General features: G+C 41.3%; 1 protein-coding gene across 3 annotated transcripts in view; it reads right to left on the bottom strand.

Moving 5' to 3' along the window:
• PPP1CB (protein phosphatase 1 catalytic subunit beta) overlaps positions 1 to 22230 on the bottom strand; it is a 29316-nt gene extending 7086 nt beyond the window's left edge. The window contains exons 1-6 of one of the 3 annotated variants that reach the window (XM_042839032.1): positions 21569 to 21646; positions 18856 to 18946; positions 11051 to 11182; positions 7871 to 8101; positions 7425 to 7529; positions 245 to 316 (exon numbers count right to left, since the gene is read on the bottom strand). In XM_042839032.1, coding sequence (XP_042694966.1) covers positions 245 to 316; positions 7425 to 7529; positions 7871 to 8101; positions 11051 to 11182; positions 18856 to 18946; positions 21569 to 21631 — 694 coding nt within the window. In that variant the 5' untranslated portion in view covers positions 21632 to 21646. Of the gene's footprint in view, positions 1 to 244; positions 317 to 7424; positions 7530 to 7870; positions 8102 to 11050; positions 11183 to 18855; positions 18947 to 21568; positions 21647 to 22102 lie in introns of those variants that run through there. The other 2 variants (XM_042839112.1, XM_042839181.1) reach the window with 2 other exon arrangements.
• Between the last annotated feature and the right edge of the window lie 201 nt (positions 22231 to 22431).

Below are 22431 nucleotides of genomic sequence, written 5' to 3'. Positions count from 1 at the left end.
AAGTTTGCTTTAAGGCAGGCGTGGATAGTTTGTTATGATAAGCAATAACAACGTGGGCAGTAACCTCTAACAGTATCAGTCAACTGAGTCATCACGAGGAACAAGATTCACGTTCTGCACAGAAATAAAGCAATACTGTAGTGAAACAGAGTTAATGACTTCAGCCACTGCACTGCCTGTACAGGAATTGATTAAACCTACTTCATCTCAAACACCCATTTATTGTGAACTCCATGCCACTCACCTGTGTCAGGAACATCTGTAGGTCTCATAATTCTCCGGATCTGCTCCATTGACTGGAGATCTGGAGACAGTCCTGTAAGAAGAAAAAAAACCAAGTGATTTATATACATATTTTACCTGTTAGAAAGGATTCCAGAGAACAAACAGGTTTAAAGACAGATCATCCATTGTTTCCACTGCAATACAAACAAAAGATTGTTCTCACTAAGACCATTAGGCTCCCAAACAGTAACACAAGTGAAATTAGTGAGGTGCTTTGTTTTCCTACTGTGATTTCAGCCATACATAGAATTCTACAGGTAAGCAGATTCACTTCAATAGCCCATTAGACAGAAAACCACTGAAGGACAATTTTCCCATTATCTTACACAAGTAAAAGAGATGCAGATCTGTGCAACCAATTTACTTTTAAAAAGCTAAAGAAAAGTATAACACATCCAGCTTTAAAACACCATAAGGAAAAGCAGCCAGCAGGTATGACTTACATCGCATTCAACTGACAACACTATTTCAAAATGTTACCACACACTGAAAGGCTGGAGCACCTTCCCTATGAAGGCAGGCTGAGAGAGCTAGGGCTCTTCAGCCTAGAGAAAGATCTGGGGGAACCTTCCAGCAGCCTTCCAGTACCTGCAAGGGGCCTACAGGAAAGCTGGAGGGGGACTTCTAAGGGCATGTAGTGACAGGATGAGGAGAAATTGCTTTAAACTGAAAGAGGGTAGATTTATCCTAGATAGTAGGAAGAAATTCTTGGGAGGGTGGTGAGACATTGAAATGGGCTGCTCAGCAAGGTTGCAGATACCCTCTCCCTGGAGGTGGCCAAGGCCACGCTAGATGGGGCTGTGAGCAACCTGGGCTAGTGGCAAGTGCCCCTGCCTACTGCTGGGGAATTGGAACTACATGATCTTAAAGGATCCTTCCAATCCAAACCATTCTGCGATTGCATCAGTTGAGCAGCAGCCACTGGTCGCTGTAAATGAATAATAGATTTTGCAATTGCAATAAATCATGAGCACAAAAGGTAGTAATCTACTACAGCTCAGCTGCTTAGTCATTCATAAAACCACAGTGTTGATTATTCAAGTCGCTGATCACAAAGAACACACCTCTTTTTGTATAGTTTCACCCTATTAATGTTTAATTGCAGCAAATGATGGGGTTACCAAGTTGCTCTGAACTCTACTGGTACATGCTCCCTCCAGAACTGTTTTTACTTAACATGACATTAACTAAAGGTTCTGAAGTGAGTAAAATATTTATATCACTTAGGCTAAGACCACCTCGTTAAGGAAGCCACAAATTTGAAAAGAGCATTTAGTTCTGACATACGATAAAACATTTTTTATACTCGCAAGTCATACCCATTTTACTCAGTCCAGAATTTTGAGCATAACAAGAAATCTGTCACTCGAAAGGAACTGCTACATAACATAATCTCAGCTGACATCTAGGATAGGACAGTAGCAATGGATGCATAGGATGAACAGAGACTTCAACATATTTGATGTAAGGAAAGATTTGAGAAATTTTTCCAGTATTAAGATTTTAGATGATTTTTATTGAAGTGGTCTTCTCATAAAAGCCTTCTACCCACATCAGCTTGCCAAAACCATCTTCATGATAATACCCTTGAGGTTGTGAAGGATGGCAGAAAATCTAACTTTAGATAACGCATCAAAGGAGTTTTAGTCTATTACAAAACAATACAGGGAGAAAAACAAATTCAAATCGACAATCAGCTTTTAAACTTCGACCCACTTCTCCCTCCCCAAATCTGATCCATTTGCATGTAGATTACTTCAGCACAAAGGTGTGTGGGTTCTAGGAACTACCACACCCTGAGATAGTAATGGGCAATCTCAGTTAAGTACAGCCAGTTTGTGACCTTCTTTGGTGTTACAGCTCCAAGCATCTCAGGTTACACCCAAAACATGGAAGTTTTTCAAAAGAGAAATTCAAAGTCATGTCTCAACCCTGTAGCTGTTAAGTTCTACGTTATTTTACATTGCTGTAAAATCCTAAAAACCCAAGAAACTACCTGAATGTTTGTAGACCTCTTCATGGCTTATCAAGAGGCCGTTTGTCCCCAAAGTAACATTTCCTTTGCACAAACATGAATAACTCGTGCCTGAAATTCACATCCATGGACAAAAACTGTGCATGATCAGCATCAAATGAAGGAATAACAGAGGCAAACCGGTTGCTGAAAGTCAGGTCAAGTTGTTACTTCTACAGTGATTGCTACAAACCATGTATTGAAAATAAACACAACTGACTTAAGCTGTCCTGTCAGAATGACAGATAAGCATTCAGCATACAGTCTTTTTGAGGTGTAAGAGCATACCTTTCCTAATGGAAAACAGAAGCAAGTTATTACTCATGGCAGACTCATCAAATCCAGGCCACAGATTTAAAACTACTCATCAGGTAGAGCTAGTAAGGTAAGACTGATTGTTACACACTTTTACATAATAATCCAGAAAGCTCCTCTGCTCTTTGGATACTACATATGAGAATCAAGACTCCTTGCATCATGTCAGTAACACCACGGTCTTATCTATCGTACAATCTTATGTATATCTACTAAACTGACACGAAAAACATCTTAGAGCTTAAATGGTCAGACAAATGTGTTCAGTCAACATAAAACTACAGCACAGCATGTAATCACAAAAGGATATAATCACAAAGACGCTCCAAAAATTAGAACTAGAATATGGTGTCAAAGAGAACAATACTGTATATCACACAAAGCAGAGAAAAAGGGAGAAGGTGGGAATGGTTATGGAATGAGCTTTAATAAGGTGAGATGAAGATCAAAGTCAGAAGTAGTCTTTGTTTCAGAAGTGAGGACAGCTTTGAAAAATAAAGATAAAACACTAAATTGAAACACAAGAAAGTTTCAACCTAGAGGGAAGAAGGAGGCAAGCTGAAAGAATATTTGGAAAGATCCTTAGAAAGCAAGAACATTTGGAGACAGGAATGGCAGGAAAGGTTTGATTACATTGTGATGTCTAGGAGAAATAGCTGACTTAGGATTTCAAACTACTGTAGAAGTCTACTGGGATAAATTAGGTGCCTTTATTTACTATGCTATGCAGTTTTGCAAAGTTCTATGATGTATCCCATCGGACAACATTTTTTTAAGAAACTATGCAAAAATGCACAATATAGTAAAAAAAAAAAAAAAAAGCACTACCTTATATCTACCTGCTAGCTTCAACCTCCAGCAGAGTTAGTGTTGTTGACTCAACGTTTACTACAGTAGTAACATCATGAAAAGGTGTTGACAGTCCATGACTTCAGGGAATCCGGAATGTAGTTTGGACAGGGTTGGAAGAGGAAAAGGGAAAGCTTAAGTGCTGAATGTCCACTTTCATTGATTAGGAGCACACAGCACGTTTCAGAAGCTTTTCACTTGATTTCACAGCCAAAGATAAGCTGTGATTGGCAGTGTTCAGTATTTCAGGTACAGGTGAAACCTGTACAAGTTTAAGTGACAATTAATATGAGAAACAGAATTTACTGTTCTATTGAATAAGGGGAACCTTAAAGCATACATGTAAAATTTTCCAGCTTCCTTAAAGAAGCAGTGAACCATCCCCACTATACCAGTATTCCTTTTTCTTGACAATAACGTGCTAGGCTTCTTGTTCATAATTCATGTCTGATACTTGTGTGTATATGCAGCTTCATCACAGAATACAGTATTCTACTTGACCTTCTAAGTATCCTTAGTGACTTTCTACCATCTAAGCTTAATTACTTACCTGAAATATTGAGATATTTTATCACCTTTTTTTCCTACTGTTCCAAAATAAAATAAAATACAATAAAGTACAAGGATGGTAAAGAAATGTATTTCAAAAAAGTATGACTTACAACGGCTTCCTTGGTGCATAAGAGATTTTGTACAAAGGCTGCTCTGAAAGCTACGCCTCGTTCTTTTATTCTGTTGGCTTATGATCTAAGAGGAGAAGTTGGTGATATGGCAGTAGAGGTTGAACATTCCCATTAATAGTTACATTTTGTTGCCATACAATACATGTCAGCAGAGGGGCAGTCTGACAAAGTGGCACATCATATGGAATTGCATATCATAAAATGGTTTGAATTCTAATGGACCCTTAAGATCACCTAGTTCAAACCCTCCTACAATAGGCAGGGGCATCTCCCACCAGACCAGGTTGCTCACAGCCCCATCCAGCTTGGCTTTGAATGCTTTCTTTTTTTTGGGGGGTGGGGGAGAAGGAAGATGGGGGCATCTACAACCTCTTTGGATAATTTGATTATCTGTGTGGCCCTATTCTGGACATGCTCTAACAGCCCCCAGTCCTTTGTCTGTTGAGGGCCCCAGAACTGGACACAGTACTGCAGGTAGGATCTCAGGAGAGCAGAGTAGAGGGGAAGAATCAACTTCCTCCATCAGCTAGCCATGATTCTCTCCATGCCAGAATACAGTTGGCCTTCTGGGCTTCAAGCATATGTCACTGACTCATTAAATCTTTCATCAACTGACACTCCTAAGCCCTTCTCCACCCAACCTCTATTTGTGCTTGCAACTGCCTCGACCTAGGTGCAGGACCTTGCACTTGACCTTGTTGAACTTCATGCAGTTGGCATGGGACGAACTCCCAGTTCTGCCCAGATCCCTTCGAATGGCATCACTTCCCTCTCGTGTGTCAAGTGTACCACCCAGCTTCGTGGCATCTGCAAGCTTCTTGAGGGTGCTCAGTCAATTTCACATGTGAAGCAAAAGGTGTCTCACTGAATACCTCCATGTGATAAAAAGAGCACCCACTGACATTTGCTCAACATTTATGAAGACCAAACGGTGAACGTTAGCACAGCGAGGCAGTGAGTGGTGTGCTTCAGCAGTAGCAACAGCTTCATGAAAGACAAGTCATGTTCCAGACAGCCATGCACAGCTGTCATACCACAAAAATGAGGAGTACCTTGATCAGCTCAATCACATGAATTACAGCCAGGGAAAATACATACAGAGCTGAATACTGGCTTCAGTGCATCGGAAACTATGGTGGGAACACTGGAACACTGCAAAACTTATACCAGGTGGCTCCCATGAATGCTCTCACATGAACAGGAAGAACAAATTCATCAGGACAAATACTAGGCTGAAGGTGACAGTTTCGCAGATCATGTCATTACTGGTGACAAGATGTGGTGTCACCACTGTGAGCAACAGTCATAACAGCAGTCCATGAGTGGTGACGTGATTCCCCATCAAAGAAAACATTCAAAATGCAGCTCTCAGTAGGTAAAGTGAAGTGCACTGTGTTTTTTTTTTAGAATAGGAACGGGGTGACTCTCCTGGATTTCCTGGAAACTGGATAAGCCACATCAACTCTGCTGCATCACAACGTAGACTAAACTGAAGGCTCCAACTTCTAGAGTCAGGTGAGAGAAGAAAGTTCCTCTTGCCAGGCCCCATATAATTTTCAACAGCGTGGAGCACACTGACAATCTTGGCTGGACTGTCCCTACAGCATCCACCATGTAGCCCAGATTTGGCACCTTGAGACTTTCATCTGTTTGGGCCGATAAAAGATGCATAGGCAACATTTTCTTTGCTATGACAGCATTGTTGCTGCTATGCAACATTGGGTCACCTCCACTGGTGCAAGTTTTTATTTATTTTAAACAAGTGCAGCATTTAAGGCTCTTGCTCATTTCTGGAAAAAGCGTGTAGCTAATAGTACTGTGCTAAAAAACAGTGTTTTGTTGCTGAAAGTTTGCTCTATCAAGTAGTGCCACTGTGCTTTTTGTATCTGCTTTAGTTTCCACGGGAATAAATGGGAGGCATTACTTTCAGAGCAACCTATAAATCCTCCTTGTAATTGCAACCTTTAGCTCGTAAGACAAGTACCAGTTAAAACAGAACAAAAGACCCCCACCCTTCAATGGAGAAAAAAGTAACTTCCCTAACACATCAATGCCACCTGGATGCTGCTACAGACTCAGTTGTCTACCACAGTGTTAGTTTTGGATTTACAAAGGAAAGCTAACACCAAGTCATGCTTAAGACTGATAAGCTTAGAGTAGCAGGCACTGAAGGCAAAACCTGTCAATACAGAATACAAGTGTCAGCTGGATCACTCCATACAGGCACAACCCTCAGAGGAACTTGAATAAAGGCAGGGCAGCAGTCATCAATACAATATCACAGTTCAGAGAAATCTGCACAAGAATTTTGGGTAAACATTATTTCTAAATCCTATTGGAGCTGTTCAAACTAAGTTTCCGCAGAGCTCTCACAGTTTCTGTTCACCGCCTTGGCAATGCGGATATGATACCACACCAATTCTGGATCAAGCTGCTAAGTAAAGGCGGCAGTTGCAAAGATAGATGGAAAACAGTGGGATAGTTCTTGCCGCTACAGAAGTAATTTGTAAGCACTATCAGTTGTTTAAGTTGTTGGAACAGTACTCTACAAGGTCCCAGATTCCTCTAAGCATCACCAACCAGCAAAACATGGGGTGTTTCCTTTGACAAAGAGTGCCTGAGTTAAGTCCCAGCGTGGGAAGAAGTCAAAGCTTTCTTGCAAATCAAACACTTTTTTCCCCCACTACAAAAACTGTATAGCAATGGGACAGGTGACCAGAATGTATGTTTTCCAACAGTCAATGTCCTTTGGTGTCAGAGCCATGATTGATCCCATCCGATATCAAATGATGAAACTCATGATTATGAATTCAATGATGAAATGATGATTATGTGGTCTCAGGGGTCTCTTCCACCAGCATCCTACAAAACCAGCTAAAGAGACCAAGACCACAGAGCTGCAGTTACTTGTGAAGCTTTTTCTTTCACTTCACAGCTAGGGATTCCAGTATCTGCTGGGCATCAGTAAATAGTTTTGGCAACAAGTCACGAAGCAAACATCAGGCATGAATTCTCACATTCAGAATCCTCCAAAGAGGGATATGTATTGACAGGAATACTTAGATGCATTTGCCATTCTGAGACAAGTGGTCATTTATGACTGGAAAGCACAACACCTGTTGGCTGCCAGATGTACAGAAAAATGCAAGACAACAACGACCTTTGCAGACAATATACACCATCAGCTGAAAAGGAAGTATGCACATCCACTCAATTTGATACAATATTAATCCAAAGAACAGGTTAGACACAGCCTTTAAAAGTAGTCGTCCATTTACCTCCATGACAGCAGAAGATCTTCTCATCCACAATGGCTGCAATAGGCAGACAATTAAAGCAGTCTGTGAAGGTCTTCCAGAGCTTAATGTTAAACCTCCGCTTACCTACAAGAACAGTGTGAGAGATGAGGAAAAGGTGACTATTTTCTTAAAGCCAGCCTGCAATATATATCACAACCCGATCAAGGATGTAAGCTGTCTTCACAGCTTTATTTCTAAAACCTGAGTACACTTAGAGACTCCTACAATACCATTTCAAGGACAACAGAATAGAAAATAATTTCAAGTTTAATATCCTTTTGATGTGCACTTCCAGAAAGTTTCAAAGCAGGTTCACAGAACACTGAAATTCTTACAGCATATGAATCATGAGTCATTACTGTAAGTACTTCCAAAACACAGTATGAATATACATCAGGCTTTCAGAAGAAATAGGTCTAACTTACATTCATCATAGAATCCATAGATCCGGTTGATGCTAGCACACTCGTGATTTCCTCTTAAGAGAAAGAAGTTCTCTGGGTACTTGATTTTATATGCCAGAAGTAGGCAAATTGTTTCCAGAGACTGTTTGCCTCTGTCTACATAGTCTCCAAGGAAAAGATAATTTGCTTCTGGTGGGAATCCTCCATATTCAAATAGTCGAAGCAAATCTGTATACTGACCATGAATATCACCTGAATAAAGACGTTTATCAAGGGTTAGTGCAACAGTGTAAAGAGCAGACACATCAAGAGCTTAAATCAATTACTTAATAGGGGATGGTGGAAAAAAATTAACATTCTCCCTTAAAAACAGACTGACAATAGGTACCAGAGAAGTGAAAACTATGTTATAAACTCCTAGAATGGCCTGGGTTGAAAAGGACCAAGTGATCATCTTGTTTCAGCCCCCCTGCTATGTGCAGGATCACAGTGTTACTGTGTTACACTACAAAACCAAGGACTTACTAAATGCAACTAACTCACTATTCACAGAACTATTTATTAAGTCAGTTGGGACACTATGAAAATCTGAAAAACCAAAGCTAAAGAAGTTTTCAAACTATGCTTAAGCTTTCCAACCATGCTCTCATCTGGTCATACAGAAATGAAGTCAGAAAGACAATCAGCAATTAAAACACCATAACACATCGCATCAGACTAAGCAGAAGTTACCTGTGAGTTGCCCATAAGGTCAAAGGTGGTACCAAAGTTCTACAGTAACTTGTACAGTAGATGCGATATTTCAGCTGACAGTAGAACTCATTAACATTAACAAAAGTGACTGAATGCAAAACGATAACTAAGAAACCTTCACTAAAAGCTGTATGCTGGTAATACAGATCACCTCTTGATCCCTTACACTAAGCATGTCATCAATACACTTTCAACTGTGCTGTTTGTCCCGTGGCAAAATACCTGTCTTCATTAAACCTAGTAATTTTCCAGTAGAGAACTAGCCTCCATGACCATAGCAAACAAGCAAAATTAACAAACAAGATATCCCCCCATATGCCTACAATTTGTTTCAGAATCTCAGACCAAACAAAAAGACCTTCACATCTTGTGTGGAACTGTGTACCCCAGTAGTGACATGATGCTTTATTCCCCTTTATCTTTCCATGAGAAGCTCAATACGATCTTCTTCCAGCAGACAACGCTTTTAATTATTTCTTGCTCAAGGAGGGGATTTACATCCTACTTTCCTTTTAAGAATGAATATTATCCACTACCCAACTGCAGGCCCTCTCAAGTTCTACCAGCCAAAATCATTTATGCATACACTACAAGAAGAATTCCTACAAGAAATCAAGACCAGAAGTACACGAGTTTCATCAGTGTGTCACCATGATGTTGAATCCAGTACTCCAGAACTATCCAAGTAGTACTCAAACTTCATCACTATCACAAGTACTCATCACCAAAGTAAATATACTAAGGAAATACTTTATGTTCGTTGTTTGAAACTACTTTGTTACATGCATGAGCTAAAGGAATTAAAGGACATAAATGATGAAGGAACATTTAGTAGGAACTACTCTGTGAAGTGACCAAAGCATTTAACATTATTCCATTGCAGGCACTTGGTAATTTAAAATACAGCTTCATACGGGCACAAGTTGAAGCATATCCGAGTAAAAACTGCTATTTTAAAACTGACATTTACATAAGAAAGTCTTCCATCTTATGTTAGAACACAGCCATTCAGGATGTAAAAGCTTTATTTTGAACTGATCAGAGAAGACAGTTCTATAACAATTTCTCAAGCACTACCTGAACACATTAAAACAGTAGTTCAAAAGAGTACAGCAGCATGTTGTGCTTCTGGTGAAAGCCATCACCACTCTTCCAATTCTAAATAAATACATCTTGACAATTTCTCTCATGTTTAATTTAGATTCCTGACACTTCTAGCTGCTATCACTTTGTTTAACATGTAATTTAAAAACAACAAATCTCTTCTGTAACTGTGCATTTGCTACCCCTACTACTGTGCATCTAAGAGACTTCTAGGCTGTCTAGGTTGAAACAATTGAGAAACTCAGTTTGAAGGAGCCTAACTATACTTTGCAGATTTAACTTAATATTAAGACCGTATGCAAGTATTCCAGTTTTCTTCAGTCTAGGAATCAGATGACACAGGTCTTTTCCTCATCACAGCATAAAACACAAATGTAGAAAAGTTAGATTTTTTACCTTCAAATTTATGTCATTAGGCAAGCTTGTCCTGTTCCTCTCTTCCCCCGTACTCAAGCAAGCAAACAGCCATTTAAGAGTGACTCTGCCATTAGTGTTATGTTTGTTCTTAAATAACTGCTAATATTCTAAATGTATGGCATATCACTACAATTGCTCTGCCAGAAAGTTTTAATTCTATGATACTTCAAGCAGTCAAATTCAAGCATGTGTCTGCTGTTAATAACTCGAAGCCTGATTACAAGCCAGCATTTACAATACTTCAGTAACAGTTGAAAATGCATGCACACCTATTAACTGCATGTTTGAAGGAGTCTAGCATATTCTAAAGGCTTAGGGTGGTAAAGAATGCAGTTTTACTTCTATTGGATAACAGCATTTGATGATACTTAATATAAAGTTTGAGGTATGTTTTACACGTTAAGAAATTTTGATTTATGATATTTTTTAAATTGAAAGACTAACAATGCTTTCTTCAATTTTCAAATGGAGACTAATGAAGTACTCAATTTCATCTTATATAAAGATCTTTCTTCAGTTTCTGCTATGAAGGGAACAAGAAAAACAAACATTTACTTCTTAATGCTTTTTAAAAATACTCTGAGATAATATCCAAGCAGTAGCAGCTCTGTGCAAGCCCTTAAGGAAGAACAAGGGACAGGTTGCAAGATGTGCACTAGAAAAGAGTGCATGCAGCTCTTAGTGCCAATCAGCACTTGCTCCTAAGCAGCAGCAAGAGCAAACATCAGTTGCCTTTTCTTGACTTCATCCAATCTAAGTTGAAAACAGCCTTTACAATTGAGAAGGTCTCCATCACTAATCTGTATAGCTCAAGTCAAGGCCATTTGCGTACCTCAGTATCTTCTTCATCAACTTTTCCTTTCATTCCAGTTAGCACACAGCTAAATCAACACACCTACATAATATACATACATTAAGCTTACATACCACAGATCTTCAGCGGTGCCTCCAGTTCCAGGAGAATAGGCTGGCTAAGAAATATTTCTCGTGATTTTATGCACAAGCCCCGCACTTCTGCTTCTGTCATCTGAACAATCTTCCCAGGACGACATCCTCGCACTGAAACAAGATGTTTAACAATTAAAATAGCTGGCACACACAGATGCCTAATGACAGATAAGCGCAGATGAGCTGCGTTTGAAGTCTGTATCTGACAAAAAGAGCAGCACACATCAACTTATCTATTAAAAGTGGGAACTGCATATTCCAGCCAGTTCTAAAATTAAACTTTGATAGAGGCAACCTGCGCTTAAGCTCAATGCGTCCCTGTTAAGTCACGGTCACAGAAAGTAGCAATTCAGATCTTGTTTTGTACATGTTGGGATAAATAGCAAATTCAAAATGTGTTGTAGTGAATTATCAGATAATGCTAGAGTACTCAGAGCAGGCAACAAAAAAAAAAAAAAAAAATGAGAATGGAAATCTCAAACATTAACACAAAATGATCTAGGCCAACTAAGTTCAACAAGGCAAGCTAAACACAACGAAAAGACAGGTGTGTTTGTGCTTTCAGCAGCTGAAACTGTCCTACCAGGAACATGACATTAAGCTGTGTCTGTGTTGAAAAAATCTTCATTCATATATTATGGATCTTGAATTACAGGAACCTCAGCATCCAAACAGACACTCAATTCACCTGAAATCAATTCCTATATCCACAAGCCAAGTGTTCCTACCCATACCTAGTACTAAAGTTTCCAAAGACATCCACACTGCACTCCGACTAACATCCTCTGGCAAGCCTACCTGCAGCTGCTTCTTTCCATGAATACCTACGTGATTCTTCTCTCAGAAGCTCCAGTGCGTACGTGAGGCAGCAAAACAGAACAAACGTCTACCACCCTGGCTGATGTGGTTCAGTTTTGCATGTTAGTATAAACTAACAACCAGATGCAAACTTATAGAGCAGAATACAGCAGTATCCACATAGTGTTCTGCCTCCTGCTTCACATGGAGCAACACAGCATTAAACCACAGTAGTAGCTACAAGAAAAAGTGCTACGAACCTTTAGCAATCTGAGTCATGATTTCAAACTCTAAGACAGTAAGACTTAAGTATTTGCTGCATTTCAGTAAGTCTTATGAAAGACTTGGTTACAAAAGTCTTGGTGAAGCAGCCACAGAAGAGATGAAGAGGCAAAAAAAAGAATTGGTACTTCAAGTAGGAAAGAGAAGATGTGAAACTACACTTTGGGACAGCCAGCAGGAATGCAGCAGAAAGAAGGCCAGCTTATCTGCAGCGACAATACAATGCTCAGTAGAATCCCACAAAAACAAGGCTAGTAGGAGCACCATAGGGAAATTTCTTTCAGGGAAACTCCAAATGTGACATGTGACTCCAAATGACTGCATGCGACATTTACTGTATGGTAAGTCACACGCCTTCCTCTAACTACATTAGAGAAAGCAGACAGATTTCACTAACTTCTCTGTAATCTAACACCTTAATACAGGAAGAATGTTAAAAAATACAAGGGCAGACAAGACACAAAATGATAGGAGAACAAATGCATAGGCTTCAGTTGCAGCACATCTCAAATGTCTACAACATGATGCACTTAAATGCATCTTCAGCCTCCAAGGGATTATTGGCAGGAAATAAATCTATCTAGACAGCTTTGCACAGGACTTGACTACTCAATCTGCAGGTACCAAAATCCTCTAAACTCCTCCATGCTTTTCAAATACTTGCACTCCAGCAGCTTATACAACTCTCTTTCACAGACCTGAAACTCTCTGTGCTAGACACAACAAATTCTCACTATACCTAAGAAAGTTCCCATCTGAAAAGAGTACGGTCTTAACAGTTTCAATTACTCTTACTGAGGTAGTTACGCTACATTTTAAACCCATGGTTGCCTGATGCCTATGACATCAAGGTCCTACTGCACAATTCTTCAGCCTAACTAGCTTGTCTGCCACATTCGACTCCACTATTTGCTTTCCTTTAAAGCCTTCCAGTAAGCAATTAAGTTTGCTTCTGTATTTAACTATTGCCAATGTTTTGCAACACCAAGATGAAGCCATGTAATAAGGATTAAAACCAAGAAGTGACTTAACTACACACACATTACACCCAGTCTACTTTTGGAACTCAGGCCCAGGAAATCCACCATAGACAACAATGATGTTTCCATAAATGGTCCCAAAGCACAGAGACCAAAACTGAGGCTGCAGTTCAAGGAGGGCACTTATAACACTAGCTTTGATCCAATCAATATTTCCTAGAACACTGGCATTGGCTCCCTTTGAAAAAGATGGGTTTAAACCTGGAACAAATGCTTTGCCAGGATTAAGCCACTAAGTGCTGCCTGATTTCTGCACTAGAACACATACTGAACATGCAGCTCGTGACTTTCAAATCAGCCAACTGCCACAGCACATCCAGAGTTGTGGTGCCAGTTCCTGACCTTTTACAATGCAGCCTTACATGCTGCAGCCCCTTAACAGGAAAGCCAACAGGTTGGCAATTCATTACTAGACACAATAAATAAATAAACCCAGCTTCTAAAACTATGCTGAGCATGTCACTGGGAGACAAAATGCCTGGTGACTGCAGCTATAGGCAGCCCCGGGGGAGGGAACAGCCCTGAGTCACCGGGCCTTTACAAAGGCCTGTCCATCGGAATCAGCAGCAGCTCTGCAGGCACACAAGCTCACTGCCATTTGAAGAAGCAGAGCCTGGGCATTCTTGAGAAATCATCTTCAAAAATGTATTAAAGAAGCAAGTTTTCTCCCATAATCCCCGTAGTCAATAAGACAAATAATGTAGTGAAAAATGAGAAGCTACTGTGACCTCAGAAGCCTCAGCATATCGCTGGACTCACACTCAAAGGTGATGAAAGGTTACCCAGCCAGGCAGCTGGAAGAGCTGGGCCACTGCCCTGGCACAAACAGACAAGCAAAACTAAGCACATCTTTCACCCACGTACACTACAACTAGAAATCTGTTTACGTTCCCTTGGCTCAGCTAGGCACTGTATGGAATGTAAGTCAGAGCATCTCTCACCATATTTCGTTTCTGAAAAGACAACTCCTCAAGAACTGATCTAAAAGGAAGTCATGAGAACTGGATCAAGAGCACAAGTTGCGTTTTTCAGACTTCTTTGCAAATTACTATAGGAAACCACTATTAAACATGCTAGCCACAAATACAGATTTCACAGTGCATGCGCCTCACAGTAAACTTTAACAGTACTGGGAAAAATCAACCATTTCCAATGGTTGCTGTTTACCAGAGGAGGAACAGTAGCTCAGCATTAGGTATCAATTAGTTGTCTATGATGCAGACACAGAGAACAAGCATTGACTTGCACAAAAATCTTTGTCAGGGACAACCACTCTTCTAGGTCTCAATCCTGCATGCATAGCACTATGCCAGAATAAACCTTTACTGATAGGAGCTTAAACTTTGACAACCTAGTGGAGAACAAGGCATTACACTATACATTGTATTGTGAAGCTATTATTTTAGCACAATAGCTCTGACAGTAAACCAAACCTACTCTAAATACCGTTAAAGTGTCTCAGCACCTACACAACTGCTGGTAAGCACCTTGGTAAATCTAACAATAGGAGCCAGTAATTTGAGATGTGAGTTGCAGTGCCAGGAAAGAAACTTGCACGCTAAGAAGGGGTTTTTGCTTGTTTGTTGGTTCTGTTTGCCAGCATCTTTCCAAACCCATGCCAGAGACCAGCAGATTTTGTAAGGCTGCCACACTTTCTAGCATTACAACACCAAGCAAAGCAGTCTGAGAACTGACTACTGGAGGTTCTGTGAGTTTTGTTCCTTCTGCCATACTACCCCACAGAGTTGAGCAAACACATTCAAGCCGGTCTGCCACTCTGTCTCTGATGTGCCTCTCACTTCAAGTAACCAAGCTTTTCATTTTGTGGTATCACTAATAGAAGTTCCTTCTACTACTGAATCAGCTGTGGTACACACAGCTGTCCTTAGCACAACTGTGTTCTAATACCACACATGTGCTGAAAGTGTGAGTGCTGTCTGATAAACAGGCCATCACTAGACCCCAAACACACTTCTACCAAGTTGGAAAAAATACTGGTGCCAGTATAATTGCTATAATGAAACAACTTCCATCTTCCCCTACACACACATTTTGCATGCACCCTTGCAAGCCCATAGAGTAAACTGCACTAGGGAGCACACCTTTTCCTTCTAGCACAAAGACACAACAAAGAACTTTAATCTAGACAGCTCCCCAGACTGGAAGATGCAACCACTGTGAACTTGGGTGACAATAAGCTAAGGATTAAGCAGCCAGTTGTTCTTCTGGCAGAAGCTCCAACCAAGGTATTTCCAAAATTACTGTTTTCAAGTTCTATTTGCCAAACCAAATCTTTAACAAGAAGCAAACAAAAACCACAGCACAAGACTGCAAGCACGCAACTTTGCCAATATCCCACAAGTGTATATATTCACTCATGATAGTCTCTGGAACATTTAATCATTGGCACCAACCAACTGAACATTCAACTGTTTGTCTCTTGTACAACAAAGTATCCCGGAATCTTTGATGAACCCTGAACAGCTTCTGAACAGCAGGAGTAGAATGGATCTGGAAGCTAAAGGTACCAGTACTGTTAATTAAAGAAAGCACACTGCTGAACAAACAGCCACTGTGCATGTTACACAGTGAAGAAAGCTCTGCAATAGTGTGTACCATCTCGACTCTACACAAACAACAGAAGAGCTAGCTTTTTGGGGAGCTTTTTCTGAAGAGCTACATTGCTCAGTCCAAAAGGTCTAAAACCACTGACACCTATCCTCAGTAGATGCCCTCAAGATGAAGAGTTTTGCTGAAGAACACAGTGTTGGACCATGAGCTCACTTTAAAAGGATTTATTTAACATCATACAAAATGACTGCAGAGTAAAAGACTGTTTAAGCCTTCAATTTATAAGCAGGGAAATAACCAAACAACTAAGTGTTCCTCTTTCACCAGAAGTTGAAACTACATTCCTGAAGTTCATACTATCCAGCAGGATTAATGCTCATGGAGAAGCACCATTAGAAGCTATCTAAGATTGCTTCAGGGGACACTCAAATCAGTCCACCACAATATGCAATTTAACCTACATCAAAACCTTTGCCAGCTGCATTTGCTCCTCATGGGCCACCTGTCTGTTTAATACAGAGGTTCCATACAGCTTATGGTCTCAGTCATTCATAATCATTTATTGTCCCAATCATTGCTGGATCCAAAGTTGAAAGATAAGATCACAGCAATCACTCCATTCCATAAGCAAAATATGTAACCCTAATACTTGTTATTGCTCTATATTTACTGTGTTTACTTAGCTACACTTGAAACAAAGCCCCCTTAACCAGCAAAGTATGAGGTAGAAACCTCTCACTGTGCAGTAACATACAAAAGAGTGGCAAGTTCTTTTCCACATTACTTACAAGGTTAAACTAGCATTAAAATCTCACATAACAAAGAACATCAGCTTCTTTCTCAAAGTCAGACTTAATTTTTCCTCTAGAGCAGAGCTAACAAAATTATTGATTGGAGACAGGCAAGGGCAGATTACAGAATCGCGTCCTTACTCCTGATGAGAAACAAGGAGGAAGATGGCTGAAGACATATTAAGAAAGCTACAATTTAAGATGACTTTTGCACTTCTAATTCCTCAGATACTTAAATACCATGGTTGCTGTGTAGAACAGGACTAGAGGGAATGGCCCCAAGGTACACCAGGTTGGATATTACAAAAAATTTCTTCTCCAAAAGAAGATGGTCAGATGCTGGAATAGGCTGCTCAGGGAGGTGGTAGAGTCACCCTATCAGGAGGCGTCCAAGAAACATTTAGATGTTGTACTGAATGAACCTGATTTAATGGGAAAACACTGGTGGTAGGTGGACAGCTAGACTAGGTGATCTTGGAGATCTTTTCCAACCTTGACAATTCTATGATTCTAGACACATTAAAACTTCATCAAGCAAGCTTGGTATTCAATTGCCAAAAGACAGAAGACAGTGCTGTAAAACAAAGATGAAGTAGTCAATGCTAAAAGACAAATCATTGGACGTTTTGTGAAGGCAGTAAACAGGGCCATTTCTACATGAAATTCACAAGGCAGACACAGATGGCATCAGCAGTACTCCAGGCTGCAGTTCACAGTAGATTTCCTTACACACACACCCCATTCCCTGAGTACACCATCTGACCTCACCAAGCTGTAGCCAAATATAGTATGCTTGACTTCACACTGATAAACTACTTATTGTCTTTTTTTTTTTTTTTTTTAAAGTTACATACCTATTTTGAAATGGCCACTCACAAACATTTGATGAAATACTCAGGCTAGAAAATCCTCCTGTTTACATTAAATAAAGCACTGCTTCCTTCTTTTATGCTATAATTTAGCCGTAACCTCTGAACAAGACAAAGACAAATATTCTGCAGCAGTGTTAAGTGCAACAGTTACTGAATCATGTAGGTAGGCTTAAAGCAGCAAAATAATCCAACAGAAGAAGGGAACCAGCATACCTTTTTTGACACTGGGCTCTTGGCCTACAGTACAATTTTTCAAGTCAATTATCTAATTCATCCTGCACTTATAAAGCCAAGGATGAACTGGCTCACATCTGCACTGCTGTACAAACTCAGCAGAAAACACCACTCTTCTTGTATCCCTTCTCCCCATTTAATGCAGTACACACTGAGGAACATACAATGAAAACAGACAATTTTATCTCTCCAAAGAGACAAAGAATACTTCAAAAATGATTCCTCAGCCAAGAACTCCTCGCATTGTTATCATTTATTCTTTCTAATACCAGCTTGTCCAATGATTTCACTGCCAATCAGGCCATAACCTTTGATCTTTCAAGATTCACCTCCACGGTGTGATCTTATCACAAATCCACAATTGCCTCTCTGTATCAGCAGTGAAGTTCATGGAATTGCAGCACAGCTACAGTATTGTATGTGACCACCAGGCTGCCTGGGTAGGATAGCCAACTGAGACATTAGCCAAATCTGAAGCTCACTGGTAATAATGCATTAGTCCAACAAATCTGTAGTATTTAACAGTAATAAAAAACATCCCAATTATTTCATAAGCAATTAAATTCACCTTTCACCTGAAAAATTGACTCATGCTCAAATATAAGTCTTTGTCACAATCTGTATTATCTCTGAAATAATAAGAAAACAAAGCTGGTAGCTTTCTTAGAAGACATCACCTCACACGGTGAGATCACAGTTTTATTGGGTGGATGTAAAAAAATCATGCTTTTAGCTGAGCACTGAAGCTATAACCATTCCCCGCATCTACACGAAGCTTGACAACTCTCCTCTTGACCTTCATAGTAGACTCAGTACTATCCAAAAGAGCAACCCAGCTAGCTTCACCAAAAAACAAATTTGTCTTAGAGCAAGTTTATGTTAAGTTCCATTAACTGAAATCAAATCATTAACACGTCGCGAGACTTAGGTAAGCAAGCAGCTCGGTCCTGTACAATGGTTTCACAATCAAGTCCTCTTCAGAGATCCAGTTATAGAAATGGCTGAAGTCCAGCCCAACTGGACTCATACATAGAGACAGTTACAGCACAAGAACAGGAAGCCCAACACCCCCATAAACGTGGTAGCCTAATAACCACCCATAGCTCTCTTATAAGAAAAGGCACAGTGACTCCAGCATCTCTGCTTTGCCACAGAAGCAACTTCACCATACATACCCAAAGCTTAAGTTCACTTACAGCCTGGGTTAAATGTAAACCTGGTACACCAAGCTAGCCCACCATTTTTGCAGATGTCATGGCATTTCCCACAGAGGGACGTACGGTGCACCTAGACGGGACAAAATACAGCATGTTCCACATCTTTTGTAGATGACAATCTTACGTGTGCGTAATTCTGGACTGTCTATAGATAGAACAGGCTGGGAAGATCCATCCACCAGATGGCATAGCTGAGAAAGCAAGAACAAAAACAAAAAAAAAAACACAAGAAAACAGCACACTGGGTGTTTAAAAAAAATATGACTATCTTCTTTGTATACTATAGTGCAACTAAGCCTGATCCATGTCTAGAATTCTGAATACCTGTATAAGAAAAACTCTAAATTAATTCAGTGCGTTCACTTTTGTGGTCCCCCATCAGTTCAAAAATGTTTCAGCTAAGCTAAAAAACTGTGGTTGTATGACTTAAGTGCTTGCAGAATCTTTTATAAGCTATTTCTGTATCAAAATATATCTTATCATATCCCCAAAATCAATCAGGCACACATTTAGAAGCACCATCTCTAACAAGTAAGCAAGTATCAGACATATTATAACAGTCATTGCAAAACAAAATCTTATCATTCATTAATTCAGCAGTGAATTAAGGAATAAAAAGGATAAGTATTCAGTATATGCAAGAACATGGAAATAAACCAACGTCCTAGGAGACTATCATCAAGCATTAGCCTATGGCTCAGCTAAGCCTTTCTGAAAACTGCCCCCAATTTAACTCAAGAACAAATCAGTCTGGCCTCAGGCACTCCGAGGATCCGAACTACACGTTCAGGGTAAGCATGCATGCATATCTGCTGAGTGTTAGTAGTTTGTCCTTGAGGAATTCTCCGAAGCAGCCCAGCCACAGGCCTCCTCATACTGATGTCTCAAACAAGAAGAATCGCATGCAGGGTAAGATGATCTACTGCAATCAAAAGGCAAGTTTAAGGTGTTATATAAGACAAGAGGTGGTCTTGAGCAACCACAGTGGAAACAGTTACAAGAAATCTAATTAAGAACACAAGAACTCAGGCTAGCTAGCCTCACAGCCTAGGAACAGGTGTCACAAACCAGGAGGCCAACTATAGCAGGGAAGGTTCAGGCCACAGCTTCTAATATGCATTTACTGCCTTTAAAATTTATGTGCAGCCTCAGACAATTGTAGACTACCACTGAAACTGAACAGTATCCAGTTTCACCTCAAGTAACCAAAAGGACTACAGGCATCCTGCACATCAACATTTCATAAAAACATACTATTGATCATGTTAACGCAGGTTTTGCTTTGTTAACAGCCCAAAAGCCACTTTTCCTCACTGTTTTAGTCAAAATTGAAGTGGTCATAATAGAAACAAACAGTTTACTTTCTACAGACTGCTCCAGAGATAAAAGCTGATAGGAACTGCCCTGTGCAAACAGCATGAGGAGAGATACACACACAGAGGCATGGGTCAACTAAGTGACAGCATCAGCTCTGTAACATGAGCTGCTAGCTGCATGAAAAGGCTTCAGCGTGAAACACTACTGTTCAAACTGCAGCTTAAGATACTGTATATTAGCAGTAAAACAAAAAACATTACATGTAAGTCCATGTGCAATGCACTATTTGTTTTTCAAAAGTAACCTGGAAGAAACTATTCCTTTTCAGATACAATATAATATGTTGTACAAAGTGCTCCTTCTACTCTGTTTGTAAGGGACAAGAAAAATCATCCTGTTTTCATGAAGAATCTTCCTGATCTCTGCTCAAAGAGATAAACTAGCTGACAAACAGGCGCAAAATTTATTTCTTAAATTGCGTACACATAGCCTTAGAAATTAAATTGCCATGAAATGAAAAGCATAGATGAGGTTGCTTAGTCTCAGTATAGCCAGTAATGACCCAAAGGGCTAGAGAGTTGCAACGCATTTATGGCATATGTGAAAGGTAACAAGTATTTTAAAGGTCTTAATCACCTTTTAAGCAACCACCAGATGGGCAGTGAGGAAAAGTACTTCTCATTTTTACTTATTTATTTTTAGAGCCTCTTTCTGTAAGTAAGACAAAAAAAAAAAAAAAAAAAACCAAAAAACCACACCATACACACACACACATTAGGAAGTTCCAAAAAAACAAAAAAAAAGTACAATAAAAAGCCAATGTTTAGCGGGCTACTGCTTAGCTTGCCTCCTCATACCTACCTACTAATCAGGATTTCAACATGCAGAAAACGCGGAGTTTATCTGTAGTAGTGATCAGAGATAAAGTGACTGATAACAGCTGCAGCTTCTTTCCATACTACACTACAGTGTGTATCGTGAAACACAAACATAAGTGCAATTGCCCAACGCCTTCATGTCTTTTTCAACATTGGTTTTACTGCTTTTAATTTACAGTTTCACCTCCAAAAAGGCTAGCAATTACCCAAAAAACAGAGAGTTCTACAAACTCTGCTCGGCAATAACTTGGCTAAGAAGAATTTTCAGACTTAGGAAACTTGTTTCTATTCCAGAACAGTACGTACTCCATACGTTTCTTTATATAAGCCTTCTGCAAAGCGACCTAAGTACACGAGGCTCCCATCTCCATTTGTGGCAAGGCAGTAAGTGAAGAGCGCGTATCCGTGCGTGCAGCACACCGGGCACGGGCTGCGTGCGGGATGGGCCAGCTACATGAGAAAGGGCCTGAGGAGACCGAACACCCGAGACAACTTACGAGAGAAAGAAAACGCTGGTAACAGTACCGCAGCTTCTCCGGAAAGACGGATTCACCTTCCATCCTCACGACGAAGGAAACCCGCACGAAACCCACCGCAGCCCCCAGCAGCGCTGCACAGAGCGCGGGCAGAGGGCCGCTGGCCTGCCGCTCCCACACAGCCCCAAGCCTAACGCCGCTCCCCAAAGCGATTTCAACCCCGGAAGGCAGCGACCGACCCCCGCCCGCGGCCGAGTCTCCCCCAGAGGGCAGCCGCGGCGGCGGGAACCGCTCCTCAGCGGCTTTTCCGCCTTTTCGACGCCCTTAAAGGCGGACGGCCGCCTCAGCGCGTATCCCCCCTCCCGGCCCCGCCGGGTACCCCCACAGCGTCCCCTCCCCACCGCGAGGAGCTGCGCGGGGCACGGCCCGGCCGCCGGAGCCCCCCGAGCCGCCCAGCCCCCCCAGGCCCGAGGGAGGGGCCGCTCAGGCTCCCGCCGAGCCCCGCCCGCCTCCCGCCGGCGCCCCCATTCTCCCGCGAAGCGGCCCGGCACTCACCTTCCAGCAGCCGGGTGATGAGGCTGTCCACGTTCAGCTCCCCATCCGCCATTTTGTGGCCACCACACTCGGTCCCGGGCGGGGAGAGGGCGGGGTGGAGGGCGCTCCGCCGAGCAGCAGGAGGAGGAGCGGGCAGCAGCAGCAGCAGCAGCGGCGGCCGCGGAGCAGACGGCTCCCCCCGCCCACCGCCGGCAGTCCCCTCCGGCCGCCCGGCGTCACAACGCAGCCAGCCGAACGCGCTCCCGCCGCTCCCTCGCCGCTAAATGGGAGGAAGCGGCCACCCCGTCTACCCGCGCCTCCTCCCCGCCTCAGTAGCCGTCGCCGCGCAT

Source organism: Centrocercus urophasianus, unplaced genomic scaffold, assembly GCF_019232065.1.
Source record: "Centrocercus urophasianus isolate 14NV4802_14NV808 unplaced genomic scaffold, USGS_Curo_1.0 seq_10, whole genome shotgun sequence".
NCBI classification, from domain to species: domain Eukaryota; kingdom Metazoa; phylum Chordata; class Aves; order Galliformes; family Phasianidae; genus Centrocercus; species Centrocercus urophasianus.
This window is presented reverse-complemented; position numbering and strand designations above follow the sequence as displayed.